Here is a 21,141-nt window from a genome sequence, read left to right on the forward strand (position 1 = left end):
AGTTATTAATTATTCAAGCCATAACTGTTGTATATGTCCCTTACAGGCTTACACAATATTGACAGAAGCATTCTTCTGTCAGCGTAGCTGTGTTTACACTGCGGGTTTTGTTGGCATCTCTATGTCAGTCAGTGAGGTCACAACTCTGACCAACATAGCTATGCCAATATAAGTTGTAAGTGTAGATCAAGCCTAGGTGCCTTCAAGCACTTCAGAACCCTGTCAGCAAACAAACAGTCTGGGGATCTCCACAGCTAGGAGCATTCCAGTCCCTGGTTAATAGTTGAATTTCATGAAGCAACCCCGCTCATCAAGGCAGTGAATAGCTACATAGTGTCTTTCTCCACTCTGTGATCAACTGAATCAGTCTGTCACCTTTATTCACAGACAGGGTGATCCTCTCACTATCATATTGTTCCTTTTCACTTCCCAAGTGATTTCACTGTTTATAGTTTGTCTTTGATGGTTTTCCATTGACTTTTCTGGATTGGTGTAAAGGCAGACAATTGAGAATTACATTACATAAGCAGGGGACAGGGTGACAACTCCCTTCTGCGTGATGGGCCATCACCAAGACATATTACTGCAGAGGTGCTGGAACAATTTGTATAGTGGGGGTGCTGAGAGTCATTGAACCAAACTGTAAACCCTGTATATAGTGGAAACCACTTCAAGCCAGGGGGTGCTGCAGCACCCCACACACCCCTAGTTCCAGCTCCTATGTATTATTGCCTGGTGACTCACTTTCCCTCCAAGACCATAAGGGCATAATTTTCAAAATAGTGGCATTACCCCTTAAATATCACCCGTACACACATCTCACAACGATTATGAGTATTGATAAGTTACAAGCTTTCAGCAGAGGCCTCACATGCTACCCTTCATAGTTAAATACCATGAAAGTGGTATGTTAGGTGTCATGGGTTTATCAGGTCTGAGACAGGAGTTGCTTGTAAAGAACAGTGAACTCCAGGGAGCCAGTTGGCACCAATAGGCCACTGTGTCACAGGCTGTTTCTTCAAGCTTAGGATGGTATGCTTGGTTGCAGAGTGTGTTTGAAGGAGAGTGAGATCAGTGTGCAGGAAGTTTTGACTGTGGGCTTCTCTCCATTGCACAATTCACTTGAATGGGACCTCCTGAGTGTGGACACACTACAAAATCATTTTCAAGTCCAGGGTGCTGTTACTCATGTGAGGGGCTAGGACTTCTGGGGACACATCCCATGCTTGATAAGAACATAAGAATGGCCATTCTGGGTCAGAGCAATAGTCCATCTAGCCCAAGATCCTGTTTTCTGACAGTGACCGGTGCCAGATGCTTCAAAGGAGTACACAGAACAGGGAAATGTATCAAGTGCCCTCCTCCCCCTGTTGTTCAGTCCCAGCTTCTAGCTAGGGTTAGCACTTCTGGGGGCACAACCCATACATGGTCCTGACGACATAGTTCTTGGCCTCACACCAGAGATCCATCAAAACCCAGGTGTCAACCTCTGGCCAGCTGGCATCATGCTGGGAAAATGACCTTCTGGAGGCCTTTTCTTCTGGGCATAGTGCTATACCAAAATAGGAGTATATCACAAGGTGGCCCAAACCTGGGGCAAGCCACAACAAGACAAGTGCACCTGCCTCAGTTTCCCCTCAATCCAGCCATAAAGAGCACAGTATTTCTCACCATCTGATAAAAAGTCCCACCTCTGGGCATAATTTATTTATGTACATGTACAATAGTCTGTAGAACCCTCATGGTAAAATTATCCTCCCAGTTCCCACAGTAAAACATACAACTACAGCAATTCTCCAGTCCCCTATCCAGGGACATCATTCCCAGGTCATCCAGCCACGAGTCCACCAGCACTCTGTTCCCAGTTCCTTTCTGCCCTTGTTCCAGGACCTCAATCTCCAGGCCATCCAACTGGGAGTGACCAGTCTCATGACTTAGGCTACTATTTAATCATGGGTATGTTTAGTAAAAGTCATGGACAGGTCAAAGGCAAGAAACAAAAAATCACGGCCTGTGACCTGTCCATGACTTATCCTATAAATACCCCTGATTGAATCTTAGGTGAGGGACTGTCAGGGATTGTCTAGATAATACTTAGTCCTGCCATGAGTGCAGGGGACTGAACTAGATGACCTCTCGAGGTCCTTTCCTAGTCCTATGAGTGTATGACTGCGGGGAGCGGGGCGGGGGCGGGGCGGGGTGGGGGGTTAGGGGAGCCCACAGCACCAGCAGCCGGAGGAGTGGGGGAGCCCCAGGGGACCAGTGGCTGCTCCAGCCACAGCTGTAGGGGAGCCACTGTGCCGGCCACCCCTGGGTCCACTGCTCAGGTGATCCCCAGGGCCAGCTGCCCAGGGTTGCCTGAGCAGCGGCCGGTATGGCTGGCCCCGGGGCTGGGGCAGCTCCAGCAGCAGCTGGTGTGGCTGGCTGCGGGGCCACCCGAGCAGCAGGCTGCAGAGCCGCTCCAGCAGCGGCTGTTGTGGCTGTCCCCAGGGACGCCTGAGCAGCCAGCTGCTTGGGGGGCACTGGAGTCAGCCACACTGGCAGCTGCAGAAGTCAAGGAAGTTGCAGGAAGTCTTGGAATTCGTGACTTCTGCAACCTCCAAGACAAACGTGTAGCCCTACTCATGACTCCTCTATCAAACACACATTCCAACAAGTCAGCCCCTTTCAGCCTCCCAGCATTTGCTCTTCAGCTCAGGAAGATCAGCAAGCTAGCTCCTCTACTGGTCTTTTAGCCCTGAGCCCTTTTCCACTTCACTCAGTCTCCTCCCCTCTAGGGCCCAGATGCTCTCTTTCAACTCAAGCCCAATCTGGCAGCAGCTGATGAATCACAGGTGCACTGGACACCTCCCTCCCTCTTAAAGGGGCCAGTCACCCTGCAACAGAGTGCTATTGCAGTCTGTAACCCACGTAGGAATGTGGAGTCAAATACTAAACTGTGCTATGTGAATTAATAGGTAACTTTGGCTAGTATGTAGACAGCAAGAAAATGTGGCCCAGGGGGAAATGTGGGAAGGCACCGGAAGACTAAGAGCACTCCAGTGGTGTTAGCCGACATCCACATTGCAGAGTGGTCATGTTAACTGCTTGAGTTTTAGCAACACCTGAGCTTTAGCCTACCCAGCCCTGCCATTTCAAGTGAAAAGCACCATCACCCTTAAGTGAGATGGTTGCACGTGTAGATGAGACTCGGGTTAGGGACAACACTGGAGTGAGAACTCAAGTTATCTTTGCAGTGAAGACAAGACCTTCATGTCCAGAGACTGGAAAATGGCTGGGTAAACTTCAATCAAGTCAGAACTTGATTAAATAAACATCCTTCCAGAAAGGAAGCTTAATTTCTGGATGCAAGGAACTGGATGTCTCAGTGCATTGGTTATGAGCTACTGAAACGTTCACCAGCTGGTCATCAGTTTGAATCCAGTCCAGCAAAACTGGAATTAAAAGTGTTCCCATTACAATAGAGTGCCAAATCTACTTTGGTTCAGGTTGAGAAGCCCTTTCTGTTTAAAGAGCAACTTCTCTAAGTGCTGTACAAGCTGCATGCTTAGAATATTTTGAAATTTGTTGTGCTTTATGGGGTAAGGGGTCAGGTTAGTGTTCCAAATTTGGAGTCATTTGAGCACGGGGTTCCTAAGATACAGCTTCCTGAAAAAAACCTTAGCATTTTACAAAATCAACAGTGTTACTTTTTTGCACATCCCTGGGGCTCAAACCTTGACTCAAACCTCCCCCAACTGATCTCAGTCACTCAACATTTAGTTCAGCTAGTGCATGGCACCCACTGCCCCTTTGAGGAAACAATATTAAAAATGTTATTAAAGAAAACATGCAGCTCTCTAGAATGGAATGTGCCTAACAGGTAGGTGACAAAGCCCAGTGGTTAGCACACTCACCTGTTATGTGGGAGACCCAGGCTCAATTCCCTCCTCTGCCTAAGGATGGAGAAAGATTTGAGCAAGTGTCTCATACTTCTCAAGAGCGTGTTCTAACCACTGAGCTACAGGATACTCTGAGATGGAGAGGTCTCAAGCTCTCCTGTTGAAGCTGTTCTACAGTATATAAGTACTTTAAAAGTCATTGGGACAATGAGAATGACTCTATAGTCCAGTGGTTATGGCACCCACCTGGGAGGTGAAAGACTATGGTGCAGTGCCCCTGATCCCATGACTCTAGTTATTTATCCAACCTGCTTAATTCAAGCTTTGTGTATTGCTCTGTTGTTACTGTGATTTTTTAGGTGCCATCATACTGAATGATGCAGTGCCTAAATCCCTTTGTGGATCTGGATCTGAGTGTCAGTGTATTTATGCTCACAATGCTCCTGTGAGGTAGGGAAGTATTTATTACCCCTGTTTTTTCAGATGTGGAACTGGGACATGGGGTCAGATCCACAAGGGTATTTAGGCTCCTAACTTCCATTGAAATCAATAGAAATTAAGTGCCTACATACGTTTCTGGATATAACCCTCTTGGAGAGACTAGGGGACTTGGCCAAGGTCACACAGGAGATCAGTTATGGAGCAGGAAATTGAACCTAGATCTCCTAAGTCCTAACCACTGGATCACCCTTCCTCTCATGTCCTCATCCCCCAATTTCTCTTTTTAAAAAGATCCTTCCTAACTTTATGCTAGTCTCTACACTGTTCCTGCATCCACTCCTGAGCGCCTCAACCAACAGAGCCCAGTTGATTTCTGCCTCTCCATCCATGACTGAGGAGGGAGAACCAGGCTGTGCTGGACCAGCAGAAAGAAAGGAGACAAGGAAATGATGCAGAGACAGTGAAGGGACCTATGTGCAGCCAGTGAATTCTGTAGCGAGCATAATCATTGCCAATGATCCAGAGGTAGAACTGGGCTCTGGTACACAGGGGTGCTGAGAAATATTTCTTTTTAAACCAAGGAAAATAAATTCCCCAAAACTTCAACAACACAGAGATAAGTGGTGCCTCATGCCCTTCCAGAACATGGATAGTGGCTAAACCTAAGCCTCTGAAAACCAGGAAATAAAGAATTATGGTAATATAAACAAACTGCTGAAAACTAAGAAACACAGAGTTAAGGTAAATGCCAACACAACCTTAACTCTGCCCTTTCTGAGCACTGCCCCAAAATGCCCACAAAACACATACTAGCACTCTGACCTTGCAGAAGTGCAGAACACTCAGGGCACATGACCACTGTATGACAGAATATATGATTTTTCTCTGCTAAGGTAAAAATTTTATTTACTGTGCAGGAGCTACCTAAACCTGCTGTACTCTCAAACTCTGAGCCCACTCCATAGAAATAACCCCCTACTTGCTAAATTTTACAACCCCTTCACCCTATGGACACAATTCCATCTATTACTCTATTTTCAGTCACATCAATAAGCTCTCTGACACTCCACTCTCATATCCCACCTCACTGCTGACAATCCCCATGGCAAGAAGAACCCCGTGAATGGCTACTGCGACAACCTATACAACACAGTGCTGAAATGAAGCAGTCTGAATCTCTCAAGGTACACTTGCACCTCTTTCCTTTGATCACATACCCCTGGGGAGGACTCAGAACCCCCCACCACGGGAGCAGGAGCCCCCCACAGATATCCTCATAACACTATCATAGCACTGCCAAGCTAATCCAATGAATCCCTCCATTATATACAGCGAGAGCTAACTCAGAGAATGTAGCTGGAGTGCACGCAGAGAATTCCCATTGGCTATTGCCAGCTCCAGAAGGACGGAGTTAAGGTTGCACCAGTGTGTAACACAGGAATACAAAACTGGAAGGGACTTTCTGGGTCATTGTGGGTCCAGTACCTTGCTATCATAGAAGACACTATCTATGTATTTCCTGGTTTTCAGAAGTTTAAGTTTACACTGCCTTAGCTATTTCCTGGTTTTCAAAGGCATCACTGGATAACCTCAACTCTGTAAATGAAGGTTTGAAGCATTTAATCTAAAAGATGTTAGGTTGCCCCACATGAGATGATTTTGGCAGACTCATCATCAAGGCCAAGAACTGCACAGATAATGGAGGCTGAACTATCCCTTTTTCCCTCTAAAGGAAGTCATACCCTGCTGCTTCCCTATAGATTAACAGAGGATTTCATTTACCAGCATTGTCAAGCCAACACCTTTCAGCAGCACTAAGTACACAAAAGCCCAGCCCTTACCGTCATACCTCTTAAGTGTCCTTCATTTCAAGGAAAAAGAATGAGGAGTACTTGTGGCACCTTAAAGACTAACAAATTTATTGAGCATAAGCTTTTGTGGGCTAAAACCCACTTCATCAGATGCATGCAGTGGAAAATACAGTAGGAAGATATATATATATACAGAGAACATGAAAAAATGGGGCTGGCCATACCAGCTCTAACGAGAGTAATCAATTAAGGTGGGCTATTATCAGCAGGAGAAAAAAAAACTTTTGTAGTGACAATCAGCATGGCCCATTTCAAACAGTTGACAAGAAGGTGTGAGTAACAGTAGGGAGAAAATTAGCATGGGGAAATAGTTTTTTGTTTGTGTAATGACTCATCCTCTTCACTAACAAGGTCAGCTCCCAGACTGCTACGCTGGGCATCACAAAATGGGGAAGAGATGGCCAGCCCTCTGTGGAGATAGAGGTGGTTAGGGACTATTTAGAAAAGCTGGACATGCACAAGTCCATGGGGCCGGACGAGTTGCATCCGAGAGTGCTGAAGAAATTGGCGGCTGTGATTGCAGAGCCATTGGCCATTATCTTTGAAAACTCGTGGCGAATGGGGGAAGTCCCGGATGACTGGAAAAAGGCTAATGTAGTGCCAATCTTTAAAAAAGGGAAGAAGGAGGATCCTGGGAACTACAGGCCAGTCAGCCTCACCTCAGTCCCTGGAAAAATCATGGAGCAGGTCCTCAAAGAATCAATCCTGAAGCACTTGCATGAGAGGAAAGTGATCAGGAACAGCCAGCATGGATTCACCAAGGGAAGGTCATGCCTGACTAATTTAATTGCCTTTTATGATCAGATTACTGGTTCTGTGTATGAAGGGAAAGCAGTGGATGTATTGTTTCTTGACTTTAGCAAAGCTTTTGACACGGTCTCCCACAGTATTCTTGTCAGCAAGTTAAGGAAGTATGGGCTGGATGAATGCACTATAAGGTGGGTAGAAAGCTGGCTAGATTGTCGGGCTCAACGGGTGGTGATCAATGGCTCCATGTCTAGTTGGCAGCCGGTGTCAAGTGGAGTGCCCCAGGGGTCGGTCCTGGGGCCGGTTTTGTTCAATATCTTCATAAATGATCTGGAGGACGGTGTAGATTGCACTCTCAGCAAATTTGCGGATGATACTAAACTGGGAGGAGTGGTAGATACGCTGGAGGGGAGGGATAGGATACAGAGGGACCTAGACAAATTGGAGGATTGGGCCAAAAGAAATCTGATGAGGTTCAATAAGGATAAGTGCAGGGTCCTGCACTTAGGACGGAAGAATCCAATGCACCGCTACAGAGTAGGGGCCGAATGGCTAGGCAGCAGTTCTGCGGAAAAGGACCTAGGGATGACAGTGGATGAGAAGCTGGATATGAGTCAGCAGTGTGCCCTTGTTGCCAAGAAGGCCAATGGCATTTTGGGATGTATAAGTAGGGGCATAGCGAACAGATCGAGGGACGTGATCGTTCCCCTCTATTCGACATTGGTGAGGCCTCATCTGGAGTACTGTGTCCAGTTTTGGGCCCCACACTACAAGAAGGATGTGGATAAATTGGAGAGAGTCCAGCGAAGGGCAACAAAAATGATTAGGGGTCTAGAACACATGACTTATGAGGAGAGGCTAAGGGAGCTGGGATTGTTTAGTCTGCAGAAGAGAAGAATGAGGGGGGATTTGATAGCTGCTTTCAACTACCTGAAAGGGGGTTCCAAAGAGGATGGCTCTAGACTGTTCTCAATGGTAGCAGATGACAGAACGAGGAGTAATGGTCTCAAGTTGCAGTGGGGGAGGTTTAGATTGGATATTAGGAAAAACTTTTTCACTATGAGGGTGGTGAAACACTGGAATGCGTTACCTAGGGAGGTGGTAGAATCTCCTTCCTTAGAGGTTTTTAAGGTCAGGCTTGACAAAGCCCTGGCTGGGATGATTTAATTGGGGATTGGTCCTGCTTCGAGCAGGGGGTTGGACTAGATGACCTTCTGGGGTCCCTTCCAACCCTGATATTCTATGATTCTATGATTCTATGATTCATCCACTCCCAGTCTTTATCCAAGCCTAATTTAATGGTGTCCAGTTTGCAAATTAATTCCAGTTCTGCAGTTTCTCATTGGTGTCTGTTTTTGAAGTGTTTTTGTTGAATAATTGCAACTTTTAGGTCTGTAATTGAGTGTCCATGGAGGCTGAAGTGTTCTCCAACTGGTTTTTGAATGTTATAATTCTTGACGTCTGATTTGTGTCCATTTATTCTTTTACATAGAGACTGTCCGGTTTGGCCAATGTACATGGCAAAGGGGCGTTGCTGGCATATGATGACATATATCACATTGGTAGATGTGCAGGTGAACGAGCCCCTGATGACGTGGCTGATGTGGTTAGGTCCTATGATGGTGTCCCTTGAACAGATATGTGGACAGAGTTGGCAACGGGCTTTGTTGCAAAGATAGGTTCCTGGGTTAGTGTTTTTGTTGTGTGGTATGTAGTTGCTGGTGAGTATTTGCTTCAGGTTGGGGAGCTGTCTGTAAGCAAGGACTGGCCTGTCTCCCAAGATCTGTGAGAGTGAGGGATCGTCCTTCAGGATAGGTTGTAGATCCTTAATGATGTGCTGGAGAGGTTTTAGTTGGGGGCTGAAGGTGATGGCTAGTGGCATTCTGTTACTTCCTTTGTTGGGCCTGTCCTGTAGTAGGTGACTTCTGGGTACTCTTCTGGCTCTGTCAATCTGTTTCTTCACTTCAGCAAGTGGGTGAGTAGCGTTAAGGGACACTACTCATTATCATTCCAAAACAACCTCCTTTCAACACAAATTTGATGTCCCTTCACTCTTGTTGTTGGAATAAAAGTGGAATACATCAGAAATACAGAATCATTAAACCGGGATTATAGAAAGTTATTTACACTCAAGGAAGGAATTCCATAGTACTTGAAGTTTCCTGCACGAATAATTTTTTGTATCCCAAAACCTGGTGAGCTTTGCGATGACCATTATTATTCCCAGTCCTCCTAGTGACAGCACTCCTAGTGAGACACACACAGTAACTCGTTAACCCTCACAGCTTCCTGGGAAGAGAGGATTAGATAGATGGGAAACTGAGATACAAGGAGAGTGAGGGACTTGATCAAAGCCACAGTGAGTTAAGGCTTGTCTATATGTGAAAGGTTTACTGATTATACCAATATAGTTATACAGATGTAGTGCTCCCATTGCCTTTCCCTGGAGTGGACACACTCATGGTGTATGAGCGACGTTTTCCAATATAGCTTTAATCCTTCCCAAATAACAAAAACTAAATTGAAAAACAGGCAGCAGAATAACAGTGTCAACACCAAGAGTTATACCAACATAACTACATAAGTTTAAATTCACACCTTGGAATATACTGAAAAAACTTTCAGAGCTGCAAATAGTATCTAGGGCTATGTCTACACTGCACTTTCATAGGTAAAACTTTTTCATGTGAAAAAACACACCCCTGCCTAACAAAAGTTTTACCAATGAAAAGCGCCAGTATAGACAGTGCTTTGTCAGCAGGAGATGCTACCGCCCCTCGTTGAGGGTGGTTTTATTTTGTTGGTGGGAGAGCTCTCTCCTGATGACAAACAGTGGCTATACTGTGACGAGTTTCAGAGTGGTAGCCATGTTAGTCTGTATCAGCAGAAAGAACAAGGAGTACCTGTGGCACCTTAGAGACTAACAAATGAATCATAAGCCTTTGTGGGCTAAAGCTCACTTCATCAGATGCATGTGGTGGAAAATACAGTAGGAAGATACATATATATATATATACAGAGAACATAGGGGTCTGGAACACATGAGTTATGAGGAGAGGCTGAGGGAGCTGGGATTCTTTAGCCTGCAGAAGAGAAGAATGAGGGGGGATTTGATAGCTGCTTTCAACTACCTGAAAGGGGGTTCCAAAGAGGATGGCTCTAGACTGTTCTCAATGGTAGCAGATGACAGAACGAGGAGTAATGGTCTCAAGTTGCAGTGGGGGAGGTTTAGATTGGATATTAGGAAAAACTTTTTCACTAAGAGGGTGGTGAAACACTGGAATGCGTTACCTAGGGAGGTGGTAGAATCTCCTTCCTTAGAGGTTTTTAAGGTCAGGCTTGACAAAGCCCTGGCTGGGATGATTTAACTGGGAATTGGTCCTGCTTCGAGCAGGGGGTTGGACTAGATGACCTTCTGGGGTCCCTTCCAACCCTTATATTCTATGATTCTATGATTCTATGAACATGAAAAAATGGGGGTTGCCATACCAACTCTTAACAAGACCAATCAATTGATGATAGCCCACCTTAATTGATTGGTCTCGTTAAGAGTTGGTATGGCAACCCCCATTTTTTCATGTTCTCTGTATATATATATCTCTTCCTACTGTATTTTCCACTGCATGCATCTGATGAAGTGGGCTTTAGCCCACGAAAGCTTATGCTCAAATACATTTGTTAGTCTCTAAGGTGCCACAAGTACTCCTCGTTCTAGCGACTACACTGCGTACTTTACAGAGACATGGTTGTAGCAGCACAGCTGTGTCACTATAAGGCACGCAGTGTAGACATAGCCTGGGAGTCTGAACTCCAAATCTCCTTGCTGATAGCCCAGTAAATGCCAATCCCTTCCCAGCGCTGGGACTAGAAGGCAATGATTTTTGAGAGGAAAGATGTTTTTGTGGTTAAAACATTGCATTAGGATTTAGATTAGGTCCTAGGGCTGCTACAAACTCCCTGTGTGACCTTAGGCACAGATTTAATCTCTCTGTGCCTCAATTCTCCATCTGCAAAATGGGAATAATAATTCTGCCTTTTCTACTTTAGCGTGTAATCTCTTCAAGTACTTCTTAAGTGTTTTTACAGTGCCTAGCACAATGCTCTAGTCTCAGCTAGGATGTTTATTAGAATACTACTGCCTCACAGTCCTTTGTTGAATGACAGGCATTGTTGGGTTCCTGGGGCTTAAGAGTCCCTCCTTCAATGCTGCTAGCTCCCACAGGTTACGTCCTCCTGGGGTTGAAGAGCACTGACGATGGTTGAGAGCTCTAAAGGGACAGGCTAGGAGCCCAGACCCCTGGAATGGCCTGGAAATTGGTAACTGGGGAGATCCCTACAGTACCTGCCCTGAGCCAAGGCCTTGGCCCAGCCTGGTGGGGTACAGGAGAGTGTGCCCAACTCAGGTAGCTGCTGTTACTGATGCATTACCTTGACTTGTCCCCATGTCCTTGAGACACTGCTGCCAACATTTTTTTCTACCTTTCTCCTCTTGCTGGGACATTGTGTTCCCAGCTCAGGAGAAGGGGTGGGGGGAGGGACATAATGTAATGCTCTCGGAGCAGTCTGCAGCCCTACCTGGGAGCAGCCAGCACTGCTTACCTCTTCCTCCACCCTTCTGCGGGGAGTGGGGGAGGTGCAAGCGAGGTTGCCAGCTGGCTCTTGGGTGTCAGTACCGGTTTGCTCTGAGACTGCAGCCCAGGGAGTCAGAAGGATGGGTGGGGTGCTTGTGTCCTTGACTTAAAACGGCTCAGCTATTTCAAAGCCCCACCCTGTTGTTTCAGCAGAGAGAGGCCCCTGAGGCTGCACACTTGTGTACCTGAATCCTCTCTTTGCTAATCAGAGCTGCTGCCGCCCCAAGCCCCCAGTGAAAGCCCCAGGCCACAAAATTATTTTTTCTACAGTGGTCCTCAGTCAACACGGGCCACTCCTGGGGCTTTACTAGTGTCTGTTTGTCCCCCCTTCCTCTCCCGGCCCCCTCGCGTGTACCCTCTCAGCCTGCCCTTTTCCACCCCTTGCTCTCCCCCTACCCTGGCCCATCTCCCTTTTCTCTAGGAACCGAGATATTGAGATGTTAATGAGGCTTTTCTTTTCCCCCAGAGCTGCGGAGGCGGGGAGCGGCTGGGAGGGCAGGAGCAGGACAGGTTGCCAGATTGAGCTGGAAAGAAACCAGTCTAATCCTAACCACCAAGGCAAAGCAGCTGCCAGGAGGCAGAGCAGGAAGTCTGAGACCAGGGCACAGCAAAGCACAGATCTCGCTTAGGAGAGAGAAACTCCCACAGGGGGACAACACCAAAGGGAGACCCTCATTTCCAAGGAGAGTGGAGTCCACATAGCTCAGTGGAAACAGCATCATAGGCTAACATGCATCAAGTTAGTGTCTTTCTACTCAGTTGCTTCTAACCTTGCTTTTAAACACCACCCTCTGAAGAAGGGTGCAGTGGGGTTTCTACAGAGTGGATGCTGGGGTAAAGGAGGGAGGGGGTCTGGGTGTGTGTACGGAGAGACTGGGGCGGGGGAGAGATGGGGGAGTGTGTAGGGAAGGGCTGAGGTGTGGGGGAGGATAGGGTGTGTGTGTGGAGACTCTTGGCCATGGGGGAGGATAGTGTGTGTGTAGAGGGACCGGATTGTGAGGGAGGATAGCAGGTGTGTGTGGACGGGCCAGGGCATGGGGGAGGGGTGAGGGCATGGGGGAGAATGGGTGTGTGTGTGTGGAGGGGACAGGGCATGGGGGAGAATGGGTGTGTGTGTGGAGGGAACAGGGTGTGGGAGAGGATGGGGTGTGTGTGTGGAACAGCTTGAATGTGGAGGACGATGGGATGTGGAGGGGCTGAAGGGTCCCAGCAGGCAAAGGCTTCCTGAGTTAGGTGGGTCATGGTAGACTTAACTGATATCTATATATTGCCTGATTCCAAGCTTTTTGTGTCATAGGTTGTAGCTGTGAAGGCAAAGAAGGTGCCAGTGAGGGAGAGGCTGAGGAGATGTGAACAGGAAGCAGAGAAGCAGCAGAAGGTGGAGGAAGTGGCAGAGAAGTTGGAGAAGGAGTGTCAGGGCCTCATTGAGTTCCACAAGTCATACCATGAACTCTTCCAATTCTTCTGTAACAACACAACCATCCATGGAGCCATCCGTTTAGTCTGCTCCAAGAGGAACAAAATGAAGACAGCCTTCTGGTCTGTGCTCTTCTTCCTCACCTTTGGCCTAATGTACTGGCAATTTGGGATCCTCTACAGGCAGTACTTCAGCTTCCCTGTCAACCTGAACCTTAACCTCAACTCAGACAAGCTGACCTTCCCTGCTGTCACACTGTGCACTCTCAACCCCTACAGGTATGAGACAAACTCCCAGGGCCTACAGGTATATATATATTGTGTATTGTACTCCTACTGGATCAGGAGAAATACCCAGTGCCCCTACAGGTGATATTGAGATACTAAGGGCTTGTTTACATGGGTAAATTTCCCTACATAGCTATACTGGAATAACTATTCCACTACAGTTTGGAAGCAGAGTAATTATATCTGAATAAAGTCACTTTTATTCCCACATGGGGACTTATACCTGTCTAGCTATAGGCAAATAAGTATTATAGTGTAAGTATAGCTATAGTGGGAAATTCCCCAATAGAGATAAGTCCTAACTCTGGAGTCCACTCTCTCCATCTCACAGATACAGTGCTGTCCAGAAGGAGCTGGATGAACTGGATCGTATCACCCATCAGACACTAATGGACCTGTATAACTACAACATGTCTCTGGTACAAAGCAACTGGGCAGCCCAGTCCACCCGGAAACGTAGCCCAAGGAGCCTGTCCCACCATGTCCAGCGCCACCCACTGAGGAGACACAAGCGTGATGAACCAGCAAGCCTGAAGGGGAACAGTCCTCCAGTGGACAAAAGTGACTGGAAAATTGGCTTCATCCTGGTGAGAATAGATCCCTCTCTCTCCTGTACTCTACAGACTTTGCCTAGCTCCTAATCTCTCATTAGATCCTCTCGTACCAGTGTCAGCTCCACCCTCCACTGTCTGGAAATCTGGTGAAGTTGTTGTTGCTGCTACTAATGAAAGTTGTTAAGAGCTGAAAAAAGCCTTTCAAGTCCCAGCCTCTGCCTAAGGGATCTAGGGAAGGACTGTCCCCCTTCTCCATCCATTCTCCTGAGCAGTGCTTCTCAAGCTATCTGATGTGGGGGCCGGCAATTTTTTTTTCCTATGTGCGCGCAGACCGGCAGCCTATGGCTCGTGGGCTGGCACCGGTCCGCGGACCACCACTTTGAGTAGCACTGCTCTAGAGCATACTCAACCATCAATCAATTAACTAGAGTTCCAGCAGGAGCAAAAACTCTAGTCTAGGCTAGGGCATGTCTACACTACAGGCGCTCCATGGCACAGCTGCAGCTGTGCTGCTGTAGGACTGTAGTGTAGATGCTTCCTACATCGATGGAAGGGTTTTTTCTGTCAAAGTAGGTAGTTTTTCTCCCCGAGTGATAGTAGCTACATCAATAGAAGAATTCTTCCCTCAACCTAGCCATGTGTACACCGGGGCTAGGTGAATTTAACTACAGCACTTAGGGTTTGAATTTTTCTCACATCTGAGTGATGTAGCTAGTTTGATCTAAATTTTAAGTTTATACCCAGGTGTAAGTACACCCACAGAGAGGGACTCCCTGTTCCAGAATTGAAAGCTGCTGTGTATACTCCACAATCTCATTTTTTGCACAGCTCATTGCAATAACTTCACTGTGGTTTGCTGCTTCCTCAGTCTCTTGATCATTCCCCATGCCCAGGAGTTTCCCTCCCATTGAGGATCTGGGGTTACGGGGGAGGGGTTCCCCTTATGTCTGTTAGCTGCACTTGTCAAGTATAATCTGAATTTATTTCCTGTCCATTTTCGGGAGGGCGGGGGGAGGTCAAGTATACCCCCTCATCCCTCCTCATGGACTTGTGTTCCTTGAGACGGCTGATGTTTCTCTTGCAGTGCAACGAGACCAATGAGGATTGTTTTCATCAGACGTATTCATCAGGTGTAGATGCTGTGCGTGAGTGGTACAGTTTCCACTACATCAACATTCTGGCACGGATGCCTAACACAAAGGCCCTGGATGAGTCCAATTTTGAGAACTTCATCTATGCTTGCCGCTTCAATGAGGTTCCATGTGACAAGGCGTGAGTGCTGAGAGGCTCCAATACCCCATCTTAACAACGTCTGCATTCCTTGCTGCGTACAAGGAGAAGCCAAGACACTACTGCTGGAGAACAGTTACACCCACTGCCAGGGCCCAAGCCTGGGGCATTCTCCCTTGTTCAATTCCTGAGGCTCCTGAATCCCATAATCTCAAGTGATTGGCTCTGGATCCTGCCCTTGGGGTTTTGGCTCCTCAGGTTCACTGACCCCTAAGTGCCATGAGATAGTTCCTGTGCTCTTTTCCCTTTGTTTCAAAAAACTGAAATTGTGATTCAGGTGCATACACTAGTGCGGGTGTAGTTATACTGTACAAAGGGATCTTTATACTGGTGTAACTGAGTCCACAGTACGGGGTTGTATCACTTTAACTATACTGATGTAATTACAAGTGGTGCAATGTTTGTGTGTACCAAAGCCCACAGACACATACCCTTACAAGAAGAGGAAGGAGGGGCAGCTGCTGTAGAAAGAATAGTAAGAAACAAGCCAGTTCCCGGTGTTATAGTTTACATTCAAATGATCCCAAAGGGGCAATCAAATTAATATCTTATCCAAGAGGATGGAGAAGAGGCGGGAGAATTTAAAGCCAGGCCTATATTAAGGAGATTTTATAAAAATATCCCACTGCTGCTAACACCTGTTTTGGTCCTCCAGAGTTAGCAACGTGAGGAATCTAACAGCTCTTCAGCTTCAGAAGTCATTTTCAACACCTTGCTAAATAACCTTGCTCTGACCCATTTCTCAGGGCTTGTTTATACTACAGACACTACTCTTCTGTATTGCTCTCAGTTCCTCTCCATAGGGTGGTACAAAGACTGGTTCCTTTTAGAATACCCTGTCCCTCATCATCTCTTGGGGATTTTGCCCCACATGCCTGGATGCCCTAATCTGAAAATTTCCATTTCTCTCCCAGGAATTACACCCATTTCCATCACCCTATTTATGGGAACTGCTACACATTCAATGATGGCAATAGCAGCCTGTGGACATCATCCCTGCCTGGGATCAATAATGGTGAGGGTCCCTGTAGCAGGTGGGGAGAACCCATTCAGGTGTATATCTAGAATATGAGGATTTTGGGGGTGGGAGAGAACTGTGAGCACCAAGATCCTGCTCTGCTTATTCCCCTGTGTGATGGTGGATTGCATCCCCCAACATGACACATGTGAGTTTGGAGTGCCAAAAGTTCAGGCCTCCCCAGATTCTGCTTTCTCCAGGCCTGGCTTTGCAATCCAGTTCTCTGCCACCTCCAGCCCTGATTCTCAACTCTTTGCCTCCCCCCAGGCCTGACCCCCTTACATTCTACTCAACTCAGGCCCAGCCCTGATCCCCTTTTCTTTTCTGGCTCAGCTGTGATGCCCCTACTCTCTGCCTCCTTCCCCACTAGCCCAGTTGTGATCTCTCTACTGTCCTCCCACCCCAGTGACTGGCCCTGATCCCTCCTCACTCTCTGAAATCTCTACAGGCCTCTCTCTGCTAGTGCGCACAGAGCAGAACGACTATATCCCACTGCTATCCACAGTGACAGGAGCCCGGGTGATGGTTCATGAGCAGAATGAACCAGCCTTCATGGACGATGGGGGCTTCAATGTGCGTCCGGGTATGGAGACCTCCATCAGCATGAGAAAGGTATGAGGGGGAGGTAGAATGAGGGAAGAGGTGGCATGGGCTTCACTGTGCACCTGCATGAAGACTTGCGTCAGCACAAGGTTGGTCAGTAGGGAGCAGAAGGGTTGCCGTGGAACTAGGATGTGGGGAGCAGAAAAGTTAACCCTAGAGGGAGGGACTGAGGGGGAGGACATTACCTTGGAAGCTATTACTAATCAGGAAAGGGCTGGAAAAGGGGGATAGCAAGGAGGAGTTGGTGGCATGAGATGGGAGTGAGGAGTGGGAGGTTATTACCATTGTATCTGTTATTGATTGCGGGTGGATGGCACTACAGGGCAGCAGGCAGAAAGGGGAGGCACCAGGAGCATAGGTATGTGTCCCTTCATCAATTCCCTGCCATTGTAGGGCTTCGGGCATTGGTGCACCTCAGTCCCAGCTATCTGCCTGAGGCACATAATAGCTCATTCTCCTGAGGGCTGTAATACCTTGGTACAATTTCAGGTGTTGGGCTTAGTGTGTGGGTGCTGGGGGGCGTTAGTGGCCTGTCACATGCAGGCAGTCAGACTGGGTGATCTGGTGGTCCTGTCTGGCCTTAAATTCTCTGACTCTTAAGATTGACAAACTGCTGTTTGTTGTCAGGAGACGACAATGCGTCTTGGGGGCAGCTATAGTGACTGCACTGAAGATGGCAGTGATGTGCAGGTGCAGAACCTGTACCCATCCCATTACACTGAGCAGGTAATCCGTCACCACTGGTCCTATCCCAGACCTGTCCCCGCCCTCCTTGGGAAACAATCTCAGCCATTCCCTGCCATGAGTGGATCTCATCTTTTTTCTGGGCCTGGTTATGCTGGGATGTGAGGATTCCCTTGCTGAGCTCTCCCCTTCTCTCATGCCTCCCAGGTCTGCATTCGTTCCTGTTTCCAGATCAGTATGGTAGAACGCTGCGGCTGTGCATATTACTTCTATCCCTTACCCTCTGGAGCGGAGTATTGTGACTACACTAAACATATAGCATGGGGTAAGTGCTGATGGCGCAGAAGGAATTACATAATGAATCCCCAAGCCGTCCTGAACCTACCCATTCCAAACCCCGAACACTGAGACTCCCATTATCCCCTGTTATTAGCTCCCCAACTCTCCTGTTTAAGTCCTCCAAAGGATTCCTTCTTTGGAGCTCTCAGCCCCTCCAAGGAAGCTACCTTATTCTGGGCCTGCAACACCCATGTACATTCCCCAGAGATGCTCTTCCCTGTACACATAGGGTGAGCTCACTTTGCTTTTCTCTCTCCCCTACTCAGGTCACTGTTATTACAAACTCCAGGTCGAATTCAAATCCAACATTCTGGGCTGTTTCAGCAAATGTCGGAAACCTTGCGAGTAAGTCTCAGCAGGATAAAAACTAGGGTTTTATGAACACCATTATATGGCATTGTTGTCTGAGATCTCAGGGGACTGGACTTGACCTAGTAGATCACTTCCAGTCCTATGTGTGTCTCATCCCGAGAGCTGACTGAATGGCTGAGAATTTGATTTGCCAAACCAAGTATTCAATTATGTGGGGCAAATAGTGTTTGATCAACTAAACATCCACACAGAGACTTCAATCTGGTCTCTCCCAGCGGGAAGCAAAGTTAGTAGGGCAAAAATGCTGGCTGGGGGGAGAGCTCCTGGATACTGCAGTCTGGCTACATTCAGGAGGCAGCCCTGTAAGGAGTAGGGCAGAAGTGCTAGATCTGGAGAAAGTTCCCTGTTGTTGAGGTTGCTGTGCTGAGACTGGACTTTGTGGATCCAATAGTCCTTCCTGTTAAGAATAGATCTGTCTTCCTCCAGGGTGACTGAATATCAGCTGTCAGCTGGACACTCCCCCTGGCCTTCCTCTGTTTCCGAGGTAAGGATATTGGTTCCTGTGGTAATCCCACCAGACCCAGGCTGCAGACCTGTCCCACCATTTATTAACCCTCAACAAGGGGAGGCTGGAATCACAGAGTGGTGTATATCTATAATGCTTTTTGTGCTTTTCTTTCAGGATTGGGTGTTTCATATGCTGTCCCGACAGAATAAGTACAATATCACATCCAAGAGGTGAGAGCTCCAGAGATGGGACCCAGTGATAGTGGGGTCAGGGGGTTGAGGCCTGCGCCCAGATGAACCAATGATGGGTAGAAATGGAGGAATGGGGGTGATCAGGGGCCTGGGACCAAGCACAGAGATCAAATCAGGTAGGGAGAGAAGCAGGGGTCTAGGAGTGCAGGGCCAGACAGGAAGAATGACCCAGTGATGGGGAGACAGGAGAGCCTGACTTACCCGGTCATGGAGATAGGTGGAAATTTGGGGGCCTACGGCTAGACCTAGAGTCAGACCTAGTGAGGGGGAAGACAAAAGGTTTCAGGAGCCTGGGACCAGGCCCACAGTCTTGCCTAGTAATGGGGTAGGAGTGTTGTCAGGGGCCTGGAACCAGACCAATGGACTTGATCCAGTGGTAATTTGAGATTTGGGGAATAGTTTAGGGGGCCAGGTCTAGAGATTGACAGAACAATTGGGAGGATCCCTGGACAAGGGACTGATGTAATGAGGTGAAGCCTTGGGCTGGGATTGTGAATTTGGGGAATCAAACTGAAAATGTGGAGGTATTCTAAAAGTTTGGGAGATGACGTGAGTCTGGTGCAGTAGTAAGTTTGGAGCTGTTGTACCAAAGAAGGAGCGTGCGCAAGGGGTAGGGGTCAAGCAGGGGCACAGGGCCCCCTAATAATCACCAAGGGACACAGAACTCCCCTCGCAGGGAGAGAGCCACAGCCCCAGGGGTAGGGGAAGGAGTTCTCTCTCCATGTCGCAGCCCCAGAGATAGGGAAGGGGGGCAGTGAGCTACTCCTGGGGCTGGGGAGAGTGAGCTTCTGTGCCCCCCCCAAAAGGGGTCAAATTTAAATTCCTGCACACGCCCCTGCACTGAAGTGTGTGGGAGTGATAAAAGCTTGGGGGTTGGGTGGGAGTTTGTGGGTGTCATAGGTTTGAGGGATCCTAAATCTGGGATATCACACAGGAATCTCAGAGGAAAGCTGTAGGTATGGCCAGCTGCGCTGGATTTTGGGCAGACTGCAGGTTTGAGTGTTAAGTGGGCTGCCAGATGGGGGAACTGCAGGTTTGGCATACGTGCAGGATAAGGAGCGTACGCTCCAATACAGGGGTTGAAGGATTAGAGTCACTCATCTCTTTCTCTTATTAACAGGAATGGAGTGGCCAAAGTGAACATATTTTTTGAGGAATGGAAGTATAAAACCAATGGGGAGTCTCCTGCTTTCACGGTATATACCGCATCTTCCAGCTGCCCCTCCCCCTTATGATCCTCTGCCTTCCAGGAACATCCCTGACTTCTGCATTTCTCCGCCTGTGGCAGGACTGGAGATGGGAATAAAGCCCCAGCTGTGGATGCTTTCAGTGGGTGATCATGGCAGCAAGTGGGAATACAAGCATCCCCATGCAGACACAATTCTCACTACCCCCATCTCTCTCTTGCAGGTGGTGACGCTACTCTCCCAGCTGGGGAATCAGTGGAGTCTCTGGTTTGGTTCTTCTGTTCTTTCTGTGGTGGAGCTCGCTGAGCTGATTTTGGATTTCATTGCCATCACCTTCATTCTCTCCTTCCGGTGGCTCCGCTCCTGTCAGCTACCGGCCTCCGCTGTGCCAACCCCAGGTGCTCACGACAACGCTGCCTTCCAGCCCGAGCCCTCTGGCCCCAGTGCTCCACATGGCTTCACTGTCGAGGCTGTGGTGACTACGCTGTCCTCCAGCAACAGCCTGGAACTGCATGGGCGGGACAGGGATGCCGAGATTGGACTGGAGTGACGATTGTGGTGGGGTAGCACACTGAGGTGGAGGAGTTTCATGTCCCACACCACAGATTATATAGTTGGGTCTGAAGACATGCAGCAGTTTGGAGCAGGGACTGATTTCCTGTTTGGTGCTACAGCACTCGCAGCTCAGCTGCATTTCTATCATGCTGATGCAGAGCTTCCATCACCTCAATCATGACACTCCATCGGGAGGCAGGTGACTGCAGTGTTGGGGGGTGAGGGGGATGTTCGTTTATATTCCCTGCTGTTGGTAAACCCTGCAGTCCTCCCCCACAATACAGATGACAATGCCCTTAGCCACATTTGCTGTAGAGTCACCACTGATAGGAAGAGACAGCATATGTGGGGGATATTGTCTCGGCCCCCTTCCACATATACACACACACTTCTCTGCACCCAAGAACGTGGCCACTCTGGTCTGTAACTGTTTGAGAATAAAAACTAATGAAAAAGGCTTTGGTGTGTGACCAGGAAAAATTAGGCTCTTCTGTGTATGCCTGACAGCGGACAGGGCTGAGGTGTATAGAACCCAAGGGGGTACTAGTGTGCACAAATGTCTCAC

General features: G+C 48.1%; 2 protein-coding genes across 9 annotated transcripts in view; one reads left to right on the forward strand and one right to left on the reverse strand.

Annotated features, from left to right (window-relative positions):
* VAMP1 (vesicle associated membrane protein 1) overlaps positions 1–21,141 on the reverse strand; it is a 112,724-nt gene that overhangs the window by 55,796 nt on the left and 35,787 nt on the right. Inside the window, exon 5 of one of the 8 annotated variants that reach the window (XM_048820230.2) lies at positions 6,215–9,187. The exons of 6 other annotated variants lie outside the window; for them this stretch is intronic. In XM_048820230.2, coding sequence (XP_048676187.1) covers positions 9,060–9,187 — 128 coding nt within the window. In that variant the 3' untranslated portion in view covers positions 6,215–9,059. One more of the 8 variants, XM_075119535.1, reaches the window with a different exon arrangement.
* On the forward strand, positions 12,050–21,034 carry SCNN1A (sodium channel epithelial 1 subunit alpha). Its single transcript, XM_048819921.2, has 13 exons — positions 12,050–12,310; positions 12,869–13,266; positions 13,607–13,862; positions 14,914–15,101; positions 16,034–16,134; positions 16,586–16,749; positions 17,368–17,466; positions 17,632–17,749; positions 18,030–18,108; positions 18,562–18,619; positions 18,758–18,813; positions 19,955–20,030; positions 20,245–21,034. The coding sequence occupies exons 1-13, from the start codon at positions 12,302–12,304 to the stop codon at positions 20,569–20,571; spliced, it is 1,929 nt and encodes a 642-aa protein (XP_048675878.1). The 5' UTR covers positions 12,050–12,301; the 3' UTR covers positions 20,572–21,034.

This window comes from Caretta caretta, chromosome 1 (assembly GCF_965140235.1).
Source record: "Caretta caretta isolate rCarCar2 chromosome 1, rCarCar1.hap1, whole genome shotgun sequence".
In the NCBI taxonomy this organism is placed as follows: Eukaryota; Metazoa; Chordata; order Testudines; family Cheloniidae; genus Caretta; species Caretta caretta.